The sequence below is a fragment of the Anser brachyrhynchus genome (genome assembly GCF_964034855.1).
Source record: "Anser brachyrhynchus genome assembly, chromosome: 3".
NCBI classification, from domain to species: Eukaryota; Metazoa; Chordata; class Aves; order Anseriformes; family Anatidae; genus Anser; species Anser brachyrhynchus.
The window spans coordinates 7,510,527-7,534,299 of record NC_137696.1 but is presented as its reverse complement, the minus strand read 5'-3'; the positions used below and the strand labels follow the sequence as shown (position 1 = coordinate 7,534,299).

The following is a 23,773-nucleotide window of genomic DNA, read 5'->3' as shown; positions in this document are numbered from 1 at the left end:
CCAGGGAAGGAGCCGGGCGGCCGCATCCTGCCGGCAGCCCCTGCATCCGCAGCCGACCCTCGCCTCTTTGCCACGGCGTGCCTTACCTGTGCCCTTATTTTCCCAACCACCAAGCTGCACGCCACCGCCGGTGCTGCCGGGCTCCGCTCTCCCCCACGTGCCCCGCCGGCTCCCGCCTTGCATTTTAGGGTTTATTGCAAAGGAGCGGAGCTGGGGATGCACCACAACGGCGGCAGCGGCAAGCGGCGGTGCCAGCCATCGGCCCCGCTCCGACCCGCTCTCCCTGGCGCTCCTGCAGCGCTGGGGGAGCGGAGCTCAGCGAGGCTGCCGGGGGATGCAGCATCAGAACTGGGAATCGGATTCCAGCCAGAAGTTGAGGCACTAAGGGCTGCGCTGCCGAGCGCACGGCTCTTGCAGGCCACAGTTCTCAAACTGCCGTCAAGTCCTTTCCCCCACTAGGAGATTTTTTTTTCCGCCTTTCGCTGCTTCCAGGGACAGAGCAGGCGAGCGAAAACACATGACTGGGCTCCGAGCATCCCTTAAAATAAAGCAATTAACTTATTCCCAGCATCCAGCAAGCCATCGTGACAGCCTACCCCGAGCAGAAAGTGGGAGCCGTGGTCCCTGACCCCCGGCCAACACAAAAGAGGCAGCCCCAGCACAATGCCTGCTGTCAGCAACTGAATTATTTTTATACAGGAATTTTTATCTCTATTGTACAAACAAGTATGTGTCTGTGCTGACTTGTTAAGCAATCCACTTGTATGTAGAATAAGATTTTTTTTCCTGCTACCAGTCACACAGCTCTAAGATCAGAAGAAATACATACTCTTTGAAGCTCCTCAAATGTTTTAGTTAAAAGGACAGCAGTTGTTTTCAAAGATCCAAGAGTATCTTTATCAGAATTTAATTTTTCCTTATTGATTTTTTCTAACATAACGCACATTTAACACAGGACAGTTTATAGTTTATTACAAAATAATGCAGCCTCTAAATAATCTTTCAGGAGGTAATGCTCCCTTTTTTTAAATGCAACCAGCTGTGTTTTACCTCCTCCAAGAGAAAGCAGCTCCCCAGCTACTGCTTCCCTTTGCATAAAAGCTCTTTCTTAAAATGAAAATTAATATCGGCAATAAAGAGCACACAGTGAAAAAAAAGCCCCTGGCCACCCTCCTGCAGGAAATGCTCTGTGCACTTTCGGTGGCCTGGCTGAAGCACGACAATTTGGCTGATTCCTCTTTTACTCCAAAAAGAATAAACTCAGTAGCTAAAATGCAAGGAAATCCAGACGATTCGCGCTATGTCCAAAAAAAACAGCTGTGATGTTGCAGCAAAGTAACACCAGGTGACAAATTAATTGCTGTGAATTTTTGGGGGGGAGGGGGGACATTTTTGCATTTTATATTTTGCTACCTACTAAATCAAGTAAGCAAGCAGAGAACATAAAATTAAACTCCTTCCTTCCTAAGCAGCAAGGAACTGTAATGGGTGTTTATTTAACAAAGGTGGTAGTTGTAATAATAGCAACAACAACAACGATAATAATAATAATAATAATAATAATATCCACAACAACAATAATAACACCACTGAAGGCACGGTTCTTCTTTAAGCCTTTGTTGTTTCGCAGTAATTCTATTGTTTATTTAGGCAGAGGTTTTTCTATCTACAGCTAGGATCAAATTGTAGGTGTAATTGTTCAGTGCTTATGCAAAGCGCAGGGAGGATACAAACAGCAAGCCCTCGGTTTGGACTGACCCCATCTCCCCAGGTGTCCCCCCCCCCCGGCGCACACGCTGCCCTGCTCGGGTGTGAATTCAGCGTCTGAAGCTGACCCGGCCCTGAATAACCTCCTGACAACGCCTACCTGAAGCGCGGCTTCTCCTCGACAGCTATTTCACAGGGATATTAAGCCTCATTTCCTTGACAGTAATGCAGTTGTTTGGCTTTGCTTCTTTCTCGAATCTTGGTATTTCAGTTATTTGGTGTGCAACACTGAAATCTAGGCTCGGGCTGACTTAGCTAGACACCCGTCAAACACTGCAAAGCGTTGTTTTACAGCAACCTGCTCAGGTAGATGCTCCAGCAGAATCGCACCAGCCAAGCCGGGAGAGGTCTCGGGGGAGAGGGGAGAGAAGAAACACTTTGGTGCACAGTCTGCAAACTCGGGATTCAGCAGCTTTTTTGGCACTCAATTTGTTTCAAGCGCTTTGTTTCAGGAAGCGTTATGTATTTTTCTCTGTGCATTTTGTGGATTTACTACAACTGCCCCTGACAGCTGTTGATTCAGTTAAATGAGCACATTATTAAAAATCCTCTAACGTCCCCGTGCTGCAAAATACACCTTTTTGCAGAGTGTGGCTCTGAAACCATAAGGACATGCAAATGAAACCTATGTGAGGCGGGCTCGCGGGCTCTGGATATACAGCCTGGGCTACATCTGCAGCAGGGGGACAAGCGGGCTCCAGCCCCCTGTTTATGGTGGCCGTGTTTTCTTTGTTTCAGCCAGATACCGATACTAAATAAGAATGAAAAGGGAAACAAATGATCTCAAGTATAAGAAATAAATGTCTGCTAATACTTTGGCAAATAAGCTCCTCGGCAGGCTGACATGAATGTGCTTCAAACCACCGTGCTCTATGCCACATTCTTCATTTTCTTTCCTTCATTCCTTACTTGCTAACCAATTTTGCACCTATATGAAATGAGGAGGGAAAGAAATGTATGTTTTCATTTTGCTTTAGATCAAAGGAAAACAAGAATGCAAACTGAGGCATATTTAATATTTTTTTCCACCACTGTCATTCACACTGGGCTATCTAAGTTTTATACAATTCCCCAGACTGGCTGCATATTAAGCTTGCCGTGTACAGCTTTATTATAGCGTGGTGGCGAAGAAACATTAATATTCCTGTGTTGCGTCTGACAGGACATTTACATGCGCCCATCTGAGCTCCCACCTGAGAGCTGCTCCGAGGTACAGTAGCTGCGCTCCCATTGTAAAGGCAAATGAAGAACACCAATTCCCCGCTGGGACGGGGCTGACCTCACCACACCGCACCCGCAGCCCCATCCGTCCCTCGCCAGCCCCGCTTGGTGCCACTCCGCATGAGGAATGAGCCCAGCAGCGAACGCCGCGGTTCTGCCCCGCGCCCAGCAGCGAGCGCCTGCCTCAAAGGTTTCCAAAGCACACAGCGAGCGCACCGGCCCGGCAGAGGTCGGGAAACAAACTCACCCAGCCTGGCACAGGGCGCATCGCCTGCTAAAACTGATGAGGAAGGCAGGAGGATGATCAGGGGCTTCAATATGGGCTCCGCACCCATCACCTTTGGGCTGCACTGACCCAGCTGCCGCCAGCGCCAACGCCCGCACACGTGTGCTCAGGATCAGGGCCCCAAGGAGCAAACCGTGCTTGGAGGAAATTCATTATGAAATGGAGAACAGATCGTCCTAACTGCTCAGACGGTTTGTGGGTACACTAATGAGCCTGTTGTTTGTTAAAGGACACAATAAATCACAGCCATACGTGTGCTGATATCAAGCACTATGGGCCCAAACCTGTTACGACGGACACTGCCAGGAGGCAGACTGGATCTCTGGATCTAGTGCACTTGTACGGGGCAAGATTCAAAAAAAAAAAAAAAAAAGTTAATTGTAGGTGTAGGGCCACGTTATGAGTGCGAATATAGATCCTAATGTATTTCAACAGGAGCTCCACACATTTTATGAACTTCTGCAGCATCCTGGGAATCGCCAAGCCAGGTGAAGGCACGCTGGCTGGCTGCAGCATGATGAGGCGCCCCGGGCTCGGCAGAGCAGCCCCCCACGGGCAGAAAGGTGCCGTCGATCCTCAGCAATCAGATCCCATGCGCAGAAAGGTGGCACCGCGCCAGGCCGTGTCCAGCTTGCTGCTAAACGCCTTTTATTGCACAAAGCTGCTGCTCTCAGATGTAAAAACAGGCTGAAGCTGGAAGGGAATTTTGTCCAAAAAATTGGCTGTAATGAGGATGCATGCAGGCAAACAACTGGAGGCTGAACTCCTCTTGCCTGACACTGCCTCTCGAGCCTCTTTAATTGTCTTTATTATTTGAATTAAATAAAAAAAGAGCTCGTGTGCCGAGGGTTGCATATAGCAAACTGGGTAATGCTAATAGGCCTCCTTTAAGAGAAGCATTACAAAATTATGGAAATGTTTTGGAAAGACTTTATTTCTCCTACCGGGCTAATTAGAAGGCGGTTAATTTACCCCTTCTCCAGCTCCCTGCCTCAGTTTCCACCACTCGTTGCTCCGACCGGCTGCGCAGAGCCGAACGTTTACCCAGCCCCTTCTATTTCCCAAGCCTCCAGCACGTGACGTGAACACGCACCTTTTCTGAGCTCCACCAAGTCTAATGCGTGCCAGGCTGCCTCTTCCACCACAAGCATTTTGGACGCGGCTACGTTTCAGCCCATGGTGAGCTTCACAATTAAATGTCACATACAATAGGGGGAAGAATGCAAACCATATTTCTAATCCTCGAAACAAGAAGATCTGATTGGCAGGGAACACAAAATAGAGATTGAAGGCACTGCAACACTTCTGACGCTTCCCTGGAACAATCACGCCGAAGCAGAGGAAAACTTTCTATCCTGCTTCTGTGCTCCAAGTGAACTCGTATTTGTGTTTCCAATAAAGAGCCATTTTTATATTAACTGTCTGTAACAGCAGGGAATAGGAAAACTAACACAAGCTGTACCTCATACAAAGGACGATGCTGGCGTCACGTGTTCACATCTTCAAAAAATGTTATTTACAAAAGGCACTGGGGAAAGCAGACAAACTATTGACTCTTTTCTCTATCCCCGCACGAGTGGCGTTAGAACAACTTTTTGATCCCCCACATTTTTTACATTTTTCCCCCCCAAGAAGTAAATTTCACAGCCACACAGGCCACTGCGTTTAATTAAGCTTTCAGAAGTCTTCTGACAATGCCAACAATTGAAAGACACTTCTGCAGCTCAATCATGCAATCATCGTGACACTTCTATTTACAATTTGTCTTAGAAAGAGTTTCTCTGACATTGTACTTTGACAAAACATCCAAGCTGCCAGTTCACAACCTCTCCCTGTCTTATTTACAAATACAGCTTGTACGCAGGACCCGAATCTCATGAGCATGAGTGTTTGGGTAGCACCCTTGCAATTTTTCCTGCAGGGAACTGTTGTACCCAGCCTGTCTTCCCCAAGCTTCCCTGCATGGCGAGAGCAAACCAAATTTTACTCAGAAATACTGCTATTTTCATTTTTCCCCCCACAAACATAATTCAAGCTCTCATCTCATTGTCTAGACACAACTCTAACTATTTAGTTCATGTGTCAATGAATTTTTATCCGGAAGAAAACAAAATAAGAAGGAACTGCAATTTACAACCTACAGAATTATAACGGCAACGACTAATAACAATCCCAGAAAATGTCTGTGGCATAATGACTAGTCACAGACATCACCTCCTGAGCACCACAATAATCACATGCACTTGGTCCAAAATTTAGCAGCAAATTATGTCCACTTTCCCTTTGATTATTACAGAGAGGTATTTCGTACGTTATTTTCCCATGTTATTATATTTGAATACAACAAGCTGCTTGAGAATAAAGGATCCACACACTAAAAATGACCTCCCCTCCTCCTCCCCCTTTGCCCAGTAAATACGGCATTGGAGGATCCCCAGCCGTAACTGCGAGTGGGTGTGCGCAGTGCTCCAAAGCGGTCTAACTGGATCCAAGTAACGTTTAAGATCCTTCCTCACCCAAAAAATAGCCTTTCATTAATTCCCTCAGATTTATACATTCAACAAATAAAACAGTAAAACCTGACGCCGGTGGACTGTAAATATTTCTTCGGCTTTTTCAATAAGTGAACAGCAATTTTACATTCACTGATCTCTAGATACTTCAGTTAATATTTCCCCCTATTGTAAAATACGAGACCGGATCAGTAAACCCCTGCCGTAGCACTCGCTGCAAATCACAGACTGCTGGTATCTGGTGGTGAGTGTTTGACATACATATTGATGAAAGCTGCCTCGTCGGACCCACACAACATATCCTATTAATTTCCAGTTAAATTTATGACATTTCAGCCATAGCGCTGGATCAGCATCACTCAAAATTTTATATCGCGTCAAAGCTGCGCGCAGGCATCCGCCCACCCAGAGCCAGGTATGCACGCCTGCATGTGCGCGCTGCTCAGCTGGTACCGATGGGGTCGCACACAGCCGCGTTACTGTAATCGCCCCTGCCTTCGGAAACCAGCGAGGATCAAGATAAGCCCATCGACGTTAAAACAGACATCATTTCTCCCTGCATTTGAATGACTCAGTGCCCTGTTCCTTTAGATGAGCTGATCTTTAACCATTACTTATCTTAAGATGATCTCTTACAGTAAGGCACCAACTTACTGACTGCAAATGTGCCGGCAGAGCCCACACTGCATCCACAGCTAACCTCCAACACCTCGTGCAGAGCAACAACTAATTGGGTACATTTTTATGTTGCAACTAAATACACCGTTTCTGGTCTCTCACCCGAGACAATCAGCTCACTCAGTTCCTAGGTATTTTTCCAAAGGCATTGTCTTTCCCTTTTTTTTTAAAAAAATTAATTTTTACTTGTACACTCAGCTATCTTCCTACATTCTGCACTCCTGCACAGAAAAGCAGGTATGAAATAGCAGAACTGGGAAGTGCCTCATCCAGGGGCCTTCCGGCAGCCTGAACTCCATGGCTTCCCCTGAGACCTTCACATTTCATGCCTGGGCCCAGGCCGGGAGCGAGCAGAGGGGGCAAATCCGGCCGGCGACGAGCCAGACACCACTGGGACAAGCACAAGTGAGCAGGATCAGGCCCCGCACCTCTCTTTACATGCTGTGACCGCCGCTGCAAAGCTTCGTCTGAGTCAACGGCCCCATGGCAGCACGAGGCCAGATCCTGCTCGGGCTGCCTGCCTCGCCTCGCGTCAGAGCGTGAGACGGGCAGGGTTTGGCCGCGTCCCCAGCACCGAACAACCACTGGAGTCAGGTCCTCAGCCGAGGAGTTCCCTCTCATGAACACGTCCCCGGCGCGGCCGGCTCGCAGACTGAATGACCTATTTGGGACCACGGTGCGAGGAGTGCTCCTAATTCTTGCTTGACAGATACTGTGTTTTGTCTTTTAAGCAGAGCGGTTCGATATGTAAATACAGCGTTACATCACGCCGCCGCTCCTCCATATTTGGTGATTTAGTATGGCTCCAGATCTCGGAAGACTACAAATCCCTTCCGCCAGGCTCCCGCTTCATTAATCATGCCCTACACTTGTGTTCGTTCGTCTGCACATCACAGGCAGCACATGGAAATGGGCACTGCCCTGCACCACTCCAGGAAAATAACCCTCTGCCAGCCGTGGCCTGCAAGTTGAATATACCAAATTAATATTTTTTTAAACTGTTTTAAAATGTAGCTTATCAGTAGCTGAGCCTCTGTTTCTTTCTAAATCTGCATTATATATATATATATACACACACACACACATATATATACGTATATATAAGGTATACATATATATATATAAGGTATATATATACACACACCGACCGATACATGCTTTCAAAGTAACATCTATTACTCCGCAGAAATAGTACCTATTCATTCACGTTATGTACGCGTGGGTATGCACGTGGCTTTGCATATGTATGCGTGTGTACAGACAGATGCTCGCACGTATTTGCCGCTACCGCAAAACCTTGCAAAACACAAACACCGAGCGTGATTTAATGGCTGGTTGGGAGGCTAGGAAGGCTGCGAGAATATCACACTGAAACTCCCAGCGTCTACTGCCCTATTATGGTTTAACTTTGTGGCCAAAGCAAGCCCAAGACAAGCTCCAGCACATCATGTGATTATGTACTGCACTTCTGACAACACCGCGCTGTCCTGTGGCCTCTTGTCACAGAGGTACAGGCAGTGCCGAGTCCCAAACGTCGCAGGCTGTTTTAGGAAACTGGTCCAGGCATTTGCTGCTTTTGATATCCCGCAGCCTTGCATTTTTCAGATGGTATTATTAGCGTGATTTGAAGCGATTTGCAATGCTCACTACGAATGGGCAGTGTTCTTGTTTACTAACGGGATTTTAAAGCAGAGTACGCCTCGTTAGACTGCCAGTGCTCTGTGATTTTCTTTCGCGTCGTACGTTCTATTTTTTCAACCTAATTTGCAAAATATTTGCACAGCGAATGGCTTTCCGGTTTTAAAAAAAAATGCTAAGAAATGGAATTATTTACCCTTTTTTTTTAAATTGCATTTCAGACTGTTTGTTGCACAAAACAGAACTCTGCCTTGGACATTTGTACGGATGACATGTGGTTGTGTAAACCACAAACAAAATCAAGATACATCTGTCAAAACCACATCAGAGACAAGAGAGAGCACAGAGAAGCATTTATCATTTGGCTGAGGAGGCAGGCTGCAGAGAGCGGCCTTTCCTGTCAAACCAACCTTTTGAAATTTCCAACATGCCCTTAAACTTTTCGAATAAGCATGTCTGTGCGCTTCAGCAACTGCCCTCTCTACTCTGGCCTGGCCAGTCGAAAATGGCATCTTAAAGTCAAGGTCGGTGGTGTCACTTTGCCATGGGGCTGTGTTTAATTACAGTCCATACGCTGACAGCCAATATGGAACCAAGGCTGGCTGATGCTCAGTTAACTCTTTCACCCCTGAGTTTACCCAAGACTTGAAAGCTCCTTCCCTGCTCCTGCAGCAGGGCCTGAAATCTCCTCCCGTAGCGCTACAGCAGGCAAGGCACCGGGAGACAGTGACTACAATACAGACAAATCACGAGAGCAGCCTCACACAATACCATTAAAAATACTCGGTCGCACGGCACGTGCCTGTTGCTCCTGCCTCTACGCAGCCACTAGCAAATACCGGTCGCGTGCTCGTCGCAAACCGAAGGCAGGGCATTTAGCACGTCGGCCGCCGTGGCAAACACAAGAGAGAGCCGAGCGCAGCAGTTTGCGACTGCGAACGTGCTACGTTGCGACTGAAATGGAAATAAACTTGCAAACACTTCTCCTCGTTTTAATTTACCTGCTATATGTTCCTGTTTTGGGCAAATTCCTCTAGATGACGTTGATAAACAATCGTCATCCTCTGGCGTAACCTGGATGCCAACCTCCACGGGATTGGATGCTTTTTTCAGCTCACTTGGTGAGGGTGAAGGTGGCTTATCCACAGCCTTCTCTAAGCAGAGACTGCCATTGCATTGTTTCCGTTTGTGCTCAATAAAAATAAGAATGTCCCCCAACGGGAAGTTCATCTGACACTGGCCACAAGTGAGGAGGTCGTGGTCCCCTTCTGGAGCTCCCAACGTGCCATGGTCAGGTTCGTCATCAGTGAGAATGGCTTCAAGAGGTTCGGCTGCAGTTTGAGAAACAAAAGGAGAATCGTTAGTGCTCCAGTGGAAAGCGCTGGGCGCGGGGGGGGCACACACTGAACCCCGAGTCACAAATGTCGCACCGCGTCGGCAATGTCCGCGTGCCCCCCCCAAGAGACCAATGCCACACGGCCACTATCCCCGCCATGAGAAGCCAAATTTATCAGCTACGGGGACTGTATTTTGCAGGAGCAGCTGTAGCACACAGAACTGGGAGAGCAAACCCTGCAACTGTAACTGTGCTCATGGATGAGGACAGATTTCCGACTCGATTTAACGATTTAGTGGCAAAATCAAATGAATAGCCTTCAAGAATATACTGCAAAACTGCGGTGGTGCTAGGAAGAAAAGCGAATGCCGTGTTTTATTGTTGGATGTATTATTTATGTATATGAATCCAAGGCTGAAAGCATTACACTCACTCTCCCTCTCACATGGGTGTGTATTTCCACAAGCCAGACCTACTTTCTAAAATTCAGGCTCGTGAACCACGCGTGTGCATGTGCAGACAAAAGGTGTTTCAACACATATCTTGCATATTCAACATACACGCAGCGTGTAAGCGCCTGTGTGCAGAAGCAAGGGAGGAGAGGCGGAATGGATGGAGGCACGCACACGCGCAGGCACACAGCGCACGCATGGCCCTCTCCGTGCACGTGTACATGCGTATGTGGGTACGCGTTCGTGTCATACCCACATTTGTGGCTTCCAATTTACACATTCAAAAGGCAGGAGTTACTCGCGGGTGGAAGGGGAGGAGAGAGAAAAAAAAAATAAATGACAGAGAAGCAAATGATAAAAATCAAGTGCAACCGAAATTCCTGCGGGGCGGGGGGAGGAACCTCTCGCTTCTCAGCAGCTCCTCGGGATTCACATAAATTCCCAATTCACCTACAATTCCACCCAGAGATATTAGTCGAAGAGGATATTTTTTATTTCTTAAGGAAACAAACCAATTAGTCATTTTTCCTTTTTCATCCTGAAATAAAGGAATGCCTAAATTCTCTCTAATGTTTTAGCACTGGTGGCCTTCGTCATATAAAAATCAGCATGGCCAAGCGAATGGCACATTTCATAACACCGGGGAGAAGTGCTTTCTTTAAGCTCAAAATACCTTGCCTAATGTTGTCAAAGTTGACAAATTTTCTGAATGAGCTCCAAAAAGCTTCATTATGAGGCTATTTCTGCTCACATAATCGTCAGTGGATGCTCTAACGAGGTGGAGACGTCTTTCTTTTCTGTTTGCCTTTTTTTTTTCAAGTTTGCACGGAAATATCTTGGCAATACGCGTGCAGTCACTACAGCCTTTCAGGAAAAAAAAATACCGCCAGTGCGTTGGTATTCCTCTGTCTACGCAACGCACACGCACGCAAGCAGCAGCAACAAAAATGAGAGGGTACTACAAAGGCAAACCACCTCAAAACAGTGCCAGGTACGGCAGGCGAGACAGAATGCAACTCCTAAACAGTTAATCAGTCTGACCTTCTTTAGCTAGCTGCCAATTTCACATTTAATGAACTTAAAGCCACAGAGAATCAAAAAATAGATTTTAATTTGACTGCGCGATATTGGAACTGATTTTGATAAAGTGCAAAAATCCAGTGAACTCAGGTTAAATTTATTTCAACCCTGCCTAGGCTGAATATTGAGGAGGAAGATCTGGAGTAGCTCCCAGTTGTGCTGCGTGAAATAATATTGAAAGAGCACACTACCTCACCGTACCTTAGCTCCAACTAGGACACAGGGATACAGTCCATAATTTCTCGCCTCTGGTACTACTTCTAATTTAACGTAAGGTCAACCACAGGAATATGAAGGTTACGTTCGTATTAATAACAGCAATGTCTTAATCGCCGGGGTTTTCTCCTAAACTTGCAGCCCCAACGCTAGCGCTCCGGGGGCATCTCAGGCTTGGGCGCGGAGAGGGGAGCAGGATGTGTCTGCAGGATTTCTGCGCGTGGCATTTTTCTCCCCGGCCATTCCTTGCGGTCGGACAGAGCGAGTAAATCACTGCAGGACTAATTCCACCAGTAGCTCGCCACACGCATCAGACAAAGGTATTTGGGGCTAACCGGTAAACGTAACTTCTGGCTTAGCAACTCTCCGCAGCGAAAGACGCCAAATAAACAACATTCCCCTTACAGCTCGCTTAGCAAGGAGCTCTGCATAATCATTACTCAATTATAATGTTTTCCCGTGGCCTGATTTATTTCTGACACTGTCAGTATTATTTAGCAGTGGAAGGTAACACGGCGCTTAGACACCAGACGGTTAAAAGTAGTGCTAAACAAAAATAGACTTTGCTAAAGTCTGTAGTGACTGGGCTGATTTACAATCAAAACCAGGAAATGAAGTGGTAATTCAGAGGTTGCTGATTACACCTCCACATTTCACCTAATTAATTTTATAGGAGGCAAAGTTCTTGAAAATAACAAATGATCAAATGTACAGATATAAAACCTGTAACCTCAACATTTTCTATGCTCTTAACGTAAATTATTGCTAATTAACAAGAATTATATACTAATGTATGAAATACGGCTGGCACCGTCTTCACTGCAAAACATTTGGCTCCCGACGGAGGCAGAGCCAGCAAAATACGGTTTTATTCTCACTGCTACTTTTCCAGAAAGCGAAAAAGAAAGCAAAAACGGCCTTGTGTGAAGAAAGCACGACAATGCAATTCACCTGGTCTGGGCACTGCTTCGCGGGCTGCATGTTTTAATTCGGGGGCAAGCCAAATTCCCTGCCTGGCTACCTAATGGTTCGTGCCCGTTTCTAACGCGAACCGCCCTTGCAGGAGCGTGTCCCTCCGTCTCCCCCCTTCCTCCCCGGCCCCAGCCCCCCAGGAGCACGGCGGCCCCGGGCACCGGCGGGAGATTGCCCGGCCCGACAAGTGCGGGGCGAAGGGGAGCCGCGGCCCGGGCTGCCGGGGCCGGCTCGGCACGGCTCGGGAGAGCGGGGAAGGAGGGCAGGGGGTCGGGAGGGAGGGGGCGGCCTCGGCCCAAGTTTGCTTTCAAGTGCGGGGCGGCGAGGGGGCGAGGCTGGGGGCGGCGGCACGGAGCGGGCCGGGGGAGCGGGGCAGCGGCAAACTCGGCGCCAAAGTTGCCCGCCCCCCGCCGCCCCCAAAAACCTCCCAATTAATTTTTTTTAAAAAGCCGGGGAGGTGGGGGGGGGGCGCGGAGAGCCAGCGGGGGCCCCGCGCAGCGCTGCGCGGCTGCGGAGCGGCCGGGCCGCCCCCGGGAGGCGGCTGCGGGCGGGCTCGTGGCTGGAAGCGGCCAAAATCGCGAACAAAGACGAGGGGGAGAAGGGGGAGAAGGGGGGGCAAGGCAGGGGAAGGGCCGGGGCGGGCGGCGAGCCCTCCCCCTCCCGCCGGCTCGGCCGCGCTGCGGGCGCGGAGGCGCCGGCCAGGTTCAAGTTCGCCGGGCGGCGGGGGCGTTTCTGGTGTCGGTGTGCCTCCTAGCGACTGAACGGCACAGCCCGCCGTGCCGAGCCGAGCCGAGCCGCCCCGCTCCGCCACGGCCCCCCCAGGCTTCCCCCTCCCCGCCCGCCCCCCCCGGAGTCCCCCCCGGGCCGCCCCGGCCGAGCGCCGCGGCCGGGCGGGGGCTCCGCGGCCGCGCTGGGAGCCGGGGGGCTCCGCTGCGCCGGGATGCCAAAGGGGGGGGGCCGGCGGGTGGCACCCCCCGGGAGGGGAGCTGCGGGCATCCCCGGGCGGGGAAGGAGCCCCCGGTTCGGGGAAGGGGGCCCCAGCAGCGGGGTTGGGGTGCTGGAAGCGCAGCGCTGAGCGGCGCCAGGAAAAAGATCCGAGGAGCGGAGGAAAACGGAAAAAGGGGGCCGGGGGCTGCGGACGAGCCCCGGCGGGGCGAGGGCAGCGTGGGGCGGGGGGAGCAGCCCCCGGGCGGCTCCGCGGAGCCGCAGCGCTTCGCTAAGGGGCTGCATGTGCTGCGCTGGCCGCCAGCCTCTCCGCCGCCGGCTGGGAGGGAGGAATCGCCGTGCAAAGTTTTGCAAAAGGCGAGAGCGAGCGGGGCTCGTTGGCAGCGAGCGATCGCCCTGGGTTTTCTGCCATCCCTGGGAGGGAACAAAACCCGCCAGGAATAATGGGAGAGAGACAAGGGGAGAAAGGAAAGCAAGGAAGAAGGAGGGAAAAGGAGCCGCGAGAAGCATGCATCGTGTCCCCTTCCCCCCAAGCTCACCCCGAGGAAAAGGGGATTTTTTTTCGCCCTTCCTTCCCCCCCCTCACCCCAAACCTTTCCAGCTCGAGTTGCCTTTTGTTGTGCAAAGAGCGCTCCCGCTTATCTTGCATCTAGCCCTGGTGTGTGTTGTGTCGGCTGCGGGGAGGGAGCCGAAGAGTTTTTGTTGCGAACAGTGTTGTGGGGCTCGGGTTGTTTTTTTTCTCTCCCGGGGAGAGGAGATTTGGTTTGGGGTTTAAATGCGGCGGCGAGCTGGGCGTCCGCGGGTGTGCGAAGAGTGTGCGAGCGTGCGTGTGTGCGCGCGTGTGTGTGCGTGTGTGTGTGTGCTCAGCCCGGGCTCGCTCCTGCCTGTGTTTGTTGGCAGGAGGTTCCCCGCACACGCGGTGCTTGTAAACATTCAGACACGAGATTTTTCCCAATCAAAATCCACTTCCACTTTTTTTTTGAAAATCTTCCAAAAAATAGTAAGCGAGCGAGGGAGCGCGAAGCGAGGGCGAAGAGGGAATCCCTGCCGGCTCGGCGCTGCCGCCTGCCCGCCCGGGGCCGCCCCCCGCCCCAGCCCGAGCCCGAGCCCGAGCCGCGGCGGGGCGCGGGGCGAGGTCGGGGCGGCGGAGCCCCGGGGCGGCGGGCAGCGGGCAGCAGGGAGCGGGGCGGCCGTCCCGCACCCCGCGGCGGAGACAAAAGGCGGCCGGCCCCGCTCGGCTCCCGCCCTCGCCCCCGGCCCCGCCGAGGGTGCCGCGGGGCGAAGGGGCGAGCGGCGGCGAGCAGCGGCGGCGGGGCTCGGCTCCGCTCGCCGGACTTTCTCCCGCCCCGCAGCCCCGTCCGCGGTTCCTCTGCACTTTCCCCGGCTCTGACCCCGCCGCCAGCCCGCACCTGGCCCGCGCGGGGCGGCTCCGCGGCGGCTGCGGGGCGAGGGCGCGGGGGGCAGCGCGGCGGGGGCCGGGGGGGCCGGGGCAGAAAGAGGAGAAAAGTGCTCAAGGTGATCGACCGAGGGCGAAAATCACCGGAATGCCAGTAATTCCGAGCCGGCGCCGAGTTCATTTCCCCTCCTCGCTCGCTCCTCGCTCGCTCTCACTTTTTTTTCTTTTTTTCTTTCTGCTCTCGCTCAAATTAAAAATTAAATCCGTGAAGGGGAAATGAAATAAATTGCTCTCCGGCTTACTTACGTGAAAATTCCCGTTTGCTTAAGTGCTGGGGTTTGCCTTGCTTGCGGCGCGACATGGTGGGTTGGTGGCTTCGGTGGCTTGTGAGTCGCTCGGTTCACATCGGGAGAGACGGGTTAGAGAGGAAGGAGACTCCAGAGAAAATATCTTCATCAATGTCTTTTGACATCCAAAATAAATTAGAAATAATACAAAGATGGCGCAGGGAAGATGAATTGTGGGATAGCAGTCATGGCTTTTTTTTTTTTTGTGCAAGGAAAAAAAAAGAGAGGGAGAGAGAGAGGGAGAGAGAGGGAGAGAGGGAAGGAGAGAGAGAGAGAGATGAAAAAAATGGCAAAAGCCCCCCTGAGCTGCAAGTTCAAGTGCGGACGTGACGTCCCTGCGAACTTGAACGTCAGGAGCCTGGATGGACAGAGACATACAAAACATGGGCAGGGCAAGCCGGGGAGAGGGGAGGAGGGAAGGCGAAGGCAACACCAATGGACACTCATCAGGGGCTGGACATGAAAAAGAGACCAGGACAAGCCAATGGACAGTGATCGCAGGGGGGAGAGGGGAGGGGGCGCGGCGGGAGGGGGTGCGCCGGGCGCCGGGCGCACGCTGCCGGCGGGAGCCGGGGGGAGCCGGGGGGCGCCGGGGGCCGGGGCCGGGGGGCGGCCGGGGCCGCGGGGCGGCTGCGGGAGGGGAAGGGGGAGAGGGGCGGCGAGGGGCCGGAGCGGGCGCGCGGGGAAAGAGGAGGCAGGAAAGGGAGCAAGAGGGGAAAGAAAAAGCGAGCGAGCCGAGGCAGCGGCAGCGCACACGCTCCCACCCCCGCTGGAAAAGCAAACACATCAGGGAAGGCACACGGGGAGGGCGGCGGGGCAGGCTAGCCTCGGGATGCGCCGAGGAGGTGGGAAGGCAGGTAGGAGCGGAGACCACCCAAAAAGGAAGGGGGGGCCCAGCCGGCTCCCGGCTTCCCCGTTCGCCCCCCCCCCACCCCCCCGAGCCGCCGAGTCCCCTCCTCCCAGGAGCCGGGGCCCGGCCCCGAGGGACGGCGGCGGCGAGGAGCCGGGGGGCGCCGGGGGCTGGGGACGGCGGCAAACTTCGGCGGGGAGCGGCGGGCCGGGAAGCCGGGAGGACTTTGGGAGCGAGGAAGAGCGGGCGGAGGAGCGGCGGGAGCGGGGCAGGGGGCGGCAGGGGCCGGGACCCCCCGGAGCCCCCCGGCGGCGCCCCGTACCCTGCCCGCCGGCAGAGCGGCGAGCGAAAGCGAAAGGCGCGGCGGGGCACAGCCGGAGGCGGCGAGGAGCGGCCGGAGTCGGGAGGATGCGGCGGCCGCAACTTCGCCCAAAGCGCGCCCGCACCGCCCGGGGCCGGGCCCGCAGCAGGAGCCGCTCCGGAGCCAGCCGTGCCCGCGCTCGAGGCCCGGGGCCGGCCGCCCGCAGGAGCGAGGTGGGCGCGGGGCGGCGAGGAGGGGCCGGGGGCCGGCGGCAGGGGCGCGCCGGGACCTGTTGGAGCCGGGCCGGGGGGGCCCCGCTCCACGCCGGGACCGTCCTCCCGCGGCGCCGCCGCCCCCCGGCTGCCCCGAGGCCGGTGCGGGGCCGGGAGCCGCGCTCAGCCCGCAGCCCCGGCCGGGCACCGCGGGGCCGGGGGCGGCCGGGCAGCGCCTGCCGGGCGCCGCGTTTCGGGGGGAAGCGGCTCCAGGTGGCAGCGGGCGAGCGCTCCGGGCTCCGAGGCTCCACGCGCTGTCGTGGGGCTCGGCTGTCGGAGCTACGCGGACGTGTGCTGTGCGCGAAACGTGTGTAAACAGGCGTGCGGGACTGTGGAGAGATCCGTGCGATTTGATTTATCTGTAATAGCACGTATAAAGCTTTTCAAGGTGGCTGCAATGTAAAAAGTAATGACTTTATTACCTCTGAAAGGTTCTGCGGTTCACATTTAACAGTCCTCTGAATTACAATTCATTACACAGTTGCGCGCTCTCTAAAGCCAACATAGATCAGAATACCTATCTGTGGTTATTTCCAATAAATAACAGGCGACGTTTCATTGATTTTCTTTAAAAAATCGTAGCAAATTAAGCACTTAGTTACAACTAAATCTGCTTTATTATTGTACTGCGTGTGAGATTCCAGAGGTGACTTCCTCCGGCACGTCTTCAAACATACATTCAAAAGCTAATTTTACAGATGCTTTCATGAATGGCAGCGAGGATGTTCCTACCATTAGCGTGCCCTTAATTCCCGCATCGTAAAATGCCTCGAATTAAATGGGAACTCGCTGCCTTAAAACAGTATTTCATCCGGGCTGGATAATTATTAATATTGGCGTTTGATCACAATAGTGCTGCGCTCCCCCGCCGCCCCCCCGACACTTTGCATTGTCATGTGATTGGAGGGCGATAACAAACCTCAAGAAAGAAAAGGAGTCAGAAGACATTTTTAACGTGGCATAACCACAGATTAATAATGCAGGTGGGTTTTTATTTTATTGTATTTTTAGGGGAAGGGAACGAGGCTGTTTAATGAGCAGTTGTGGACACAAAGTAACTATATTTACAATCCTTGATGTGGCTTTTGCTGGGTAATAAATTATGACAATATTAAAATTATTTTCTGGCAGCCCAGTTAACTGCGCTCAGGACTGTAAAGCCCTTACTGATTCCATTTATGCCTTGTAATTACGGTCCATGGGCTCTCTCTAAACCTTTTGGTGTATATTGTGTGTAAACTTTTAGCTAATAGACCTTTTTTGAATGGAGGGACTTTTCTCAGTACTTCCTGCAGTATATATTCTGTCTCTGATCTCTGTATTTAATGGCCAAGTCCTGGTTTATGCTTTATAATGTGTTGACAAGTTTTCTAACAGACTTTCTGAAATAATGCACATATATTCACGTCGGTTAGAAACTCCACAGTATTTTTAGAGTCGAGTAGATCTATATCCTAATGCACTGAGAGGGAGTGTAAATCATAGAGGATTTCATAGCCCTTTCAGTAGTTTTCTGTATGAAGTATGAGCAGCGTGGCCTCCAGACGTAACCTTTTAGAAAAAAAGACAGTGCTTTTATTTTATGGTGTAAAGTGCTTTTAGCTTCAGGGCTCTGAACGTGAATGTGGTCAACAAACAGCTCTTGCAAGGGACTTTGCTACAGCCTCAGCCCCAGCGCTGCGGCGCTGCCTGTCTGCCGGCCGGGTTTTGGGGCCACCTCCGGCCCCAGGACGGGGCTGTCCCCCCCCCGCACCCCCTTCCCACCCCCCCCCCCCCCGGCAGCCCGCTCCTGCCTCCAAAGCCAGCACCGCCGCGGCTCGGACGCCCAGGGCCGCGGTGGCCCCCGGGACCTGTCCGCTCCACATCGGGGGGGTCCGTGCCGGGGGGCTCCGCGCCCACCCCCGGCTCCGCTGCCCCCGGCGGGTCGGGCAGAGGAGCCCCGCTGGGCTTCCCTCGCCCCGGGGGAACGGGGAATCGGGGTCCCCGGCGATGCCCGAGGGGCGAGCAGCGGTGAGGCTGGGCCCCGAGGAGCAGCCCGGGGGGGCCGCGGGAGCAGGGGCGATGCCCCTGCCGAACCCCGTCCCCTGTACGCGGTGCTGCCCGTGCACCGTCCCCGCTCGGACGCATGGAGCGTTTTCAGGCTTCTCCGTGCCTGTCACAAAGTGAGGGTACTCTGCTCGGAGTTACGCTACCGAACGTGGCAGTTAAAAACAGGTACAAATATTCAAATAGTGCTAACGCCTCGAAGTGCTGGTGGGTGAGAAGGGCAAGTGAAAACAAACCCGGGCAAGCACCGAAGACGGCGCAGCCATGGGGCTCTGCAGACTCGTGCAGACTTGTGTGTCACCTCCTGCTTCTCACCACGACCTTTCCTTGCCCTGGCTGCAGAGGATGCCCCCCCATCCTGCTGTAGTGGCCTCAGCTGCTCTCACCCCCAGCCATCTTGCCCACCCCTGTGCTACACGCTCCCAGCCCCAGAGCAAAGATGGGAAAACACGGCCAAGGTGCTCGGCCACGTGTGGGCAGCTCAGAGGTAGGTGCTGGTCCAGGCTGGTGGTTGGGCTGCCGTGCAAGGGTCTGGCTCGCTAGCTGAGGGGCTGCCCCTGGGCTGTAGCCCCTGCAGCTGGCCCACGTCAATCTGTCCCACGCAGACCAGAGCCCTGAGACATCTGCCAAAATTTACATCTCCTTCTCCTGATGCTTCAGTTCTCTCTGAGAAACAGTGTGGTCCTTTCTCCATTCAAGCCTGTGAGATACTTGGAGGCTGCTGCCTAAAGGGACACAAAACTGCCTAAAATTGGGAAGCGTGGCCTTCCTCCTTCTCACAGACAGGCACACGGTCTTCCCGCGCAGGACTGGGACCCGAAGGCGCAGAGGAGTGCGATGCAGCGCGTGCTGCACGCTGCTGTCCCTGCCTCTCTGCTAATTTAGCGACAGACTTGGCAGTGGGTGAGTTCAGCAACTTTAGTGGGCAAATGTTCCTGCTTTTAAGCTCCAACTGTCATTCATTCATGGCAGGAATCTCACTTGCCAACTCAGTACAGAACATTAGGACCAAATACAAATTCTAAAATTATGCCAGTTCTCCCGAGCTGTGCCGCGTTACATAACGGCCAATAGCACGGGGCGCTCTCCTCCGCCGCGTTGATAGTCTCAATCAGGCAGAGGCACTGTGGGTGGAACTCTTATCGCACCAGGCTGACTCCCCATGAATGAGCAGAGGACTTGCGCGTTCTAGAAATAGCATGTGCATTAGTATTGCACGATGAGGAACTTGGGCACGCTGCTTTCCCTCTTCTCTTTTTTTTTTTTTTTTTCTCTTTTAATAAAAGCTCAAAATAAACTCCAACCCAGCAAGCGCAGCACACACAGCGGCGAGTCCATGCAGGATCACAAACATATGAGCGCCAGGTGACTGAAAGATTTCGTTATAGGCTGCTCCAGGCAGGACCCAGAATAAAATGCTGAACTTGAGGAGAGTTTTTCCAGCGGTTACAGCAAGGTCTGGGACCTCAGCCTGCCCCTGCTTGCACAGCACTGAGCACGACAGAGCCCTGAACCTTGACTGGACTTTTGGGGGATGACAATAAAATGACCACACAAAGCACTCAGGAGGCAGACTTTCAGATACCAAACCCCTCCTTTGAAGTCTACAGTTCTGCTTGTGCATGGGCAGGCAGGGGAGGCACTAGCTATGCTATAAACAATGCCAGTAAAATCTCACTTTTAATCGAATGTTTAATTTCAGCCAAACCCCAGTGTTAGTTCTTACTGCTCCAGAAGTTATAGCTAGCTTTTCATTTTGTATCTTATTAATATTTGTGTATCTTTCTATAAGTGTGTAACATGCCCCTGACAGCTTGTATCCTACGTTTCAAGCCAACATAATTTAAACTTTGTGCATTTCGAACTTGACCTATAATGCAAATCCATACAGTCTTAATTATAGCAGCACCAGCAGCCACTGTGCAAGTGAAATAGTCGAGCTTTCGTTACTAAAGAGGCACAGTAGTTAAGGTCTGTCAGTGTTCCCGTTACAATCCCCATCTTGAAGAGGTTATAACTCGGGCTGTGTAAATTTGATTGAGCTGAAACTTGGGACTCAGACTGTCAGTCCATATAGGGAATTATCTTATGAATAATTGGCTAACCCATTGCTTGATTCACAGACCTTTATAAAATGATTTTTAATGGGTTTTAATGTTTTTTTCTTTTACTGACATCTAGGGTATGAATTTGGTACTTCTAGCTCTTTTGAAGCTCCATATTGAGCAGCATATGTATAGGTACATACATTAAAGCTCTGCAGCAACACGCGGGGCATGCATGCCACACTTCCACATCTATGTGTACACATATACAGATGAAGGCACAGTGTGAGAGAAGTGCCACTTAATCTATGTCAGAAGAGAGTCCTAAACGTGTAAGATAAAGAGAACAGAACTGCCTCCAACAGAAGGGAACTAAAGCTCCTGAGAAGCGTTCCTCGGTCCCGTTGTGATCCGCCGCTAGCGTAGCGGCAGTCAGGCGGATTTACACCAGCATGGTATCACTGAACCAGCAATATGAAATGCAGTCCTAGTGCGTTCCTGCACAGGGAGCGGGCCACCTCGGTTATCTCCAGATGCAGTGGGGATAGCTGGGGACAGGTTGCTTTGTTATCTTTGTTAACAGTTTCTTAGAATCTTTCATCTTTGGGGGCTTTTTCTTCCCCCAAAGCATGTGGAAGTGAGTCCCACATGTGCCTTGGCATCAGAACAGTCGTCATGATTGCACTTTGAAAGGGATGAGCCGTTTCACTTTGAACACTGAGCTTAAGTATGGCTTTGTGTTACAAAGAATTTTACTGAGAATTGCTCTCCATAATGCTTCTCACTAGTTTTAAACTTCTGTTGCTTAGAGAAGGTTATCACTTCAAATCACACTCAGCTGGTGAGGCTGTGGACTTGGAATTTTCCTTAACCCTAGCAGAAAAAGATGGAAAGCCCAGAGCTAGAAAGATGAGCCACAGACCTTGAACAGATTGGTCTAATGGAGCCAGACCCCACAAAGTCCATGCCCACCTTGCTGAATGGTTATAGAGCAGGGACACGGTCCTCGTAGTCATTTCTGAGATCCCAAGTCATCCACTTACTTAAGCAGGTTGCTGTCCTCAAACTTATGAGCCGTAAGGAGAACACGTCATTGACACAAGTGTCTTTTGGATTCATTTTCTTTCTGACTATAGCTGCTAGGTTTGGGGAGATCCCTAGCTAGTCCGAGGTAAAGAATTATGGCCAATTCGGGCCACCGGCACAGAGCACCCGGCATGGATGTGGAAGGCTCCCAGCAAACTGCTGGTGAGGCTCACAGCAGGAAGAAGTGGCGAGTCTGGCTCTGCCCTGGGTCCTGACTTCTTGCAGCTTTCCGAATGGACAGGAGTAACGGTGCCTGGCGTTGAGGCATGCCAGAAAGAAGCTTGTCTCCTGGTTCCAGTTCACTGTGAACCTGGTGCATGATGGGCACTGTCTGTGGGCACCACCGTGCTATATGTATGTATGTATGTACCTAAACATTGCTCCCGCAAGTTATCAGGACTGTTTAAAAGAGCAGTATGTTCAACAATGGCACAGTCGTGCCTCATTGCCAAATGTCTGTTAATCAGAGAAGGCACGGGGAGCTGGGCAGAGCTGGTCTGAGCCTGACCAAATGAATTATGTGGGGCATCTGATCTTTTTACATAGCCATTGCTTATGAACAAGATTTTCTCAGGATCATTTGGAGAAGCTTTTCATGCTTCTGTGAAAGATCAGACCCGAGGGGCTCAAGCTCTCATCATCCCTATGAGAAAATCTGGAAAGCTCTACTCTGGATGTGGCAGGCAGGAAGAAGTGGAATTGCAAACAGTTTGTCTTGAAAAATAAATCCAACTATACCTCAATTGAATCAAATAAGAATTGTAGAATAATAAAAATAATTCATTAAGCTGAGGCACACAATACAAGCATCAGCAATCAAAAAAAGTCATTTCCATTGAGAAATTAGTTTTGCCACACAGGATGAGGAAAGATTTAGTCCCTTTGACTTCCCAGCACACTTGGCTTGAGTGACAACAGGGAAGGGTAGTGCAATAGAGAATGATTTCCCTCCTCTAATCCTGCTCGATATATCCCCCTGCCAGAGGAATCTGCTTGGCCTTGGGTACTGCAAAATTCTTAAGCATATATTTATCTTTGGGCACATCAGCTGTACTTCCATGCCTAAAGTAAGCATGTGGTCAAGTATTTTGTTAGCCTGGCGCCTTACCATCTTTTGGAAATGACTTTTATTACGTTGATTTTTAGAGCTTCAACTTTTAGTCACTAAGAATGCGTTTAACTGAAATTTAACATATAGATTCATCATTCTCTGTATTAATTTTGTACTACTGTTTCAGATGACATTTAGTTTTAGCTTTTAGTTTCAGCAAAGAAGACATGCACAAGCTTTGCAGAACATGGTATGGTTTGTGTGAGGATCTAGATGAAAAGAAAGAATTAATTGTTGAGATAGCAGAGATCTTCTGCATTCAAAATAAAAATAAAAACAGCCATACTGTGGGGAGTTTTTTCTTTGCCATATTTAACCCATGCAACTCTTTATGTGCAAGATTTCAGCTTAATTGTTAGAATGCTTACAATAATATTTTAATGCAACTCTGTAGTCAGACTAATATATTATTACATAGCTCAGAGCTGCACGGAAAGATGCAGTGCTGAGGCGCAACAGGAGTGGTGGTGAATAACATATGATAAGAGCGCGTTTCTTTGAGCAGTTTGGATAGTTTTGCCACCATTTGTTATTGTCAGCACATATAATTTTTACAGTACGGTATGAATTCTGACTGCAGTGAAAAAAATGCCTTCTACCGCCAGTATGAATAAGATTTCACTCAATTAGAATAACATGCAAGTGTATCATACAGCATTACATAGAAAGCTGATATGCATTAAGTATGAATGCTGGGGCTGGGGGGGGGGTTATTGTACTAATGCTATTGTTCGGTGAGCAACTATTCCCCGGCAGATTAAAAAAAAAAAAGCGAAGGAAATTAAATTCAGAAATCAGAAATATGTACAATGTTTGATATCACCTTACTGAAATTAATGTATTCACCGCTGAAACTTTGCTGTGCCCTACCGCATTACGTCTCACAGCATCTGTGTGCCCAGAGAGAGAGAAGCAGAGGTAAACACAGAGAGAGATCCACAGACTAACGGTAAATGCTGGCAGTTTCATGGCACCAGTCTTCAGATGCTGCTTCCCACTGGTGTCAGTAAGAAGTTTGGTCTGAAGGTGGCCGCAGCAGTGTGGTCCATCGCCATCATGCACTCCCCGACACCCCAGTGGCATGACCCACTGCAACCCCCTGCTCCTGGACACCCCATGCGCTTCTGAGCAGCTCCACAGCACCTGAAGCAGCTGAAGGTATCCAACGCGTGGGGATCGATGGGGATGCAGCCACAACCGTTCCTGCAAGGAAGG

General features: G+C 51.3%; 1 protein-coding gene and 1 long non-coding RNA gene across 13 annotated transcripts in view; both read right to left on the bottom strand.

The window, feature by feature from the left end:
* Nucleotides 1-80, bottom strand: part of LOC308193349 — a 21,714-nt gene extending 21,634 nt beyond the window's left edge. The window contains exon 1 of the long non-coding RNA XR_013949571.1: nucleotides 1-80. This exon is cut by the window's left edge and continues 3,499 nt beyond it. This is a non-coding gene — a long non-coding RNA (uncharacterized lncRNA).
* The window catches only part of BCL11A (BCL11 transcription factor A), a 141,375-nt gene that overhangs the window by 54,578 nt on the left and 63,024 nt on the right, over nucleotides 1-23,773 (bottom strand). For 4 of the 12 annotated variants that reach the window (XM_080587871.1, XM_080587873.1, XM_080587872.1 and 1 more), the window contains exon 4: nucleotides 9,105-9,434. In XM_080587871.1, the coding sequence (XP_080443997.1) occupies nucleotides 9,105-9,333 (229 nt within the window). In that variant the 5' untranslated portion in view covers nucleotides 9,334-9,434. The other 8 variants (XR_013949541.1, XM_080587867.1, XM_080587870.1 and 5 more) reach the window with 7 other exon arrangements.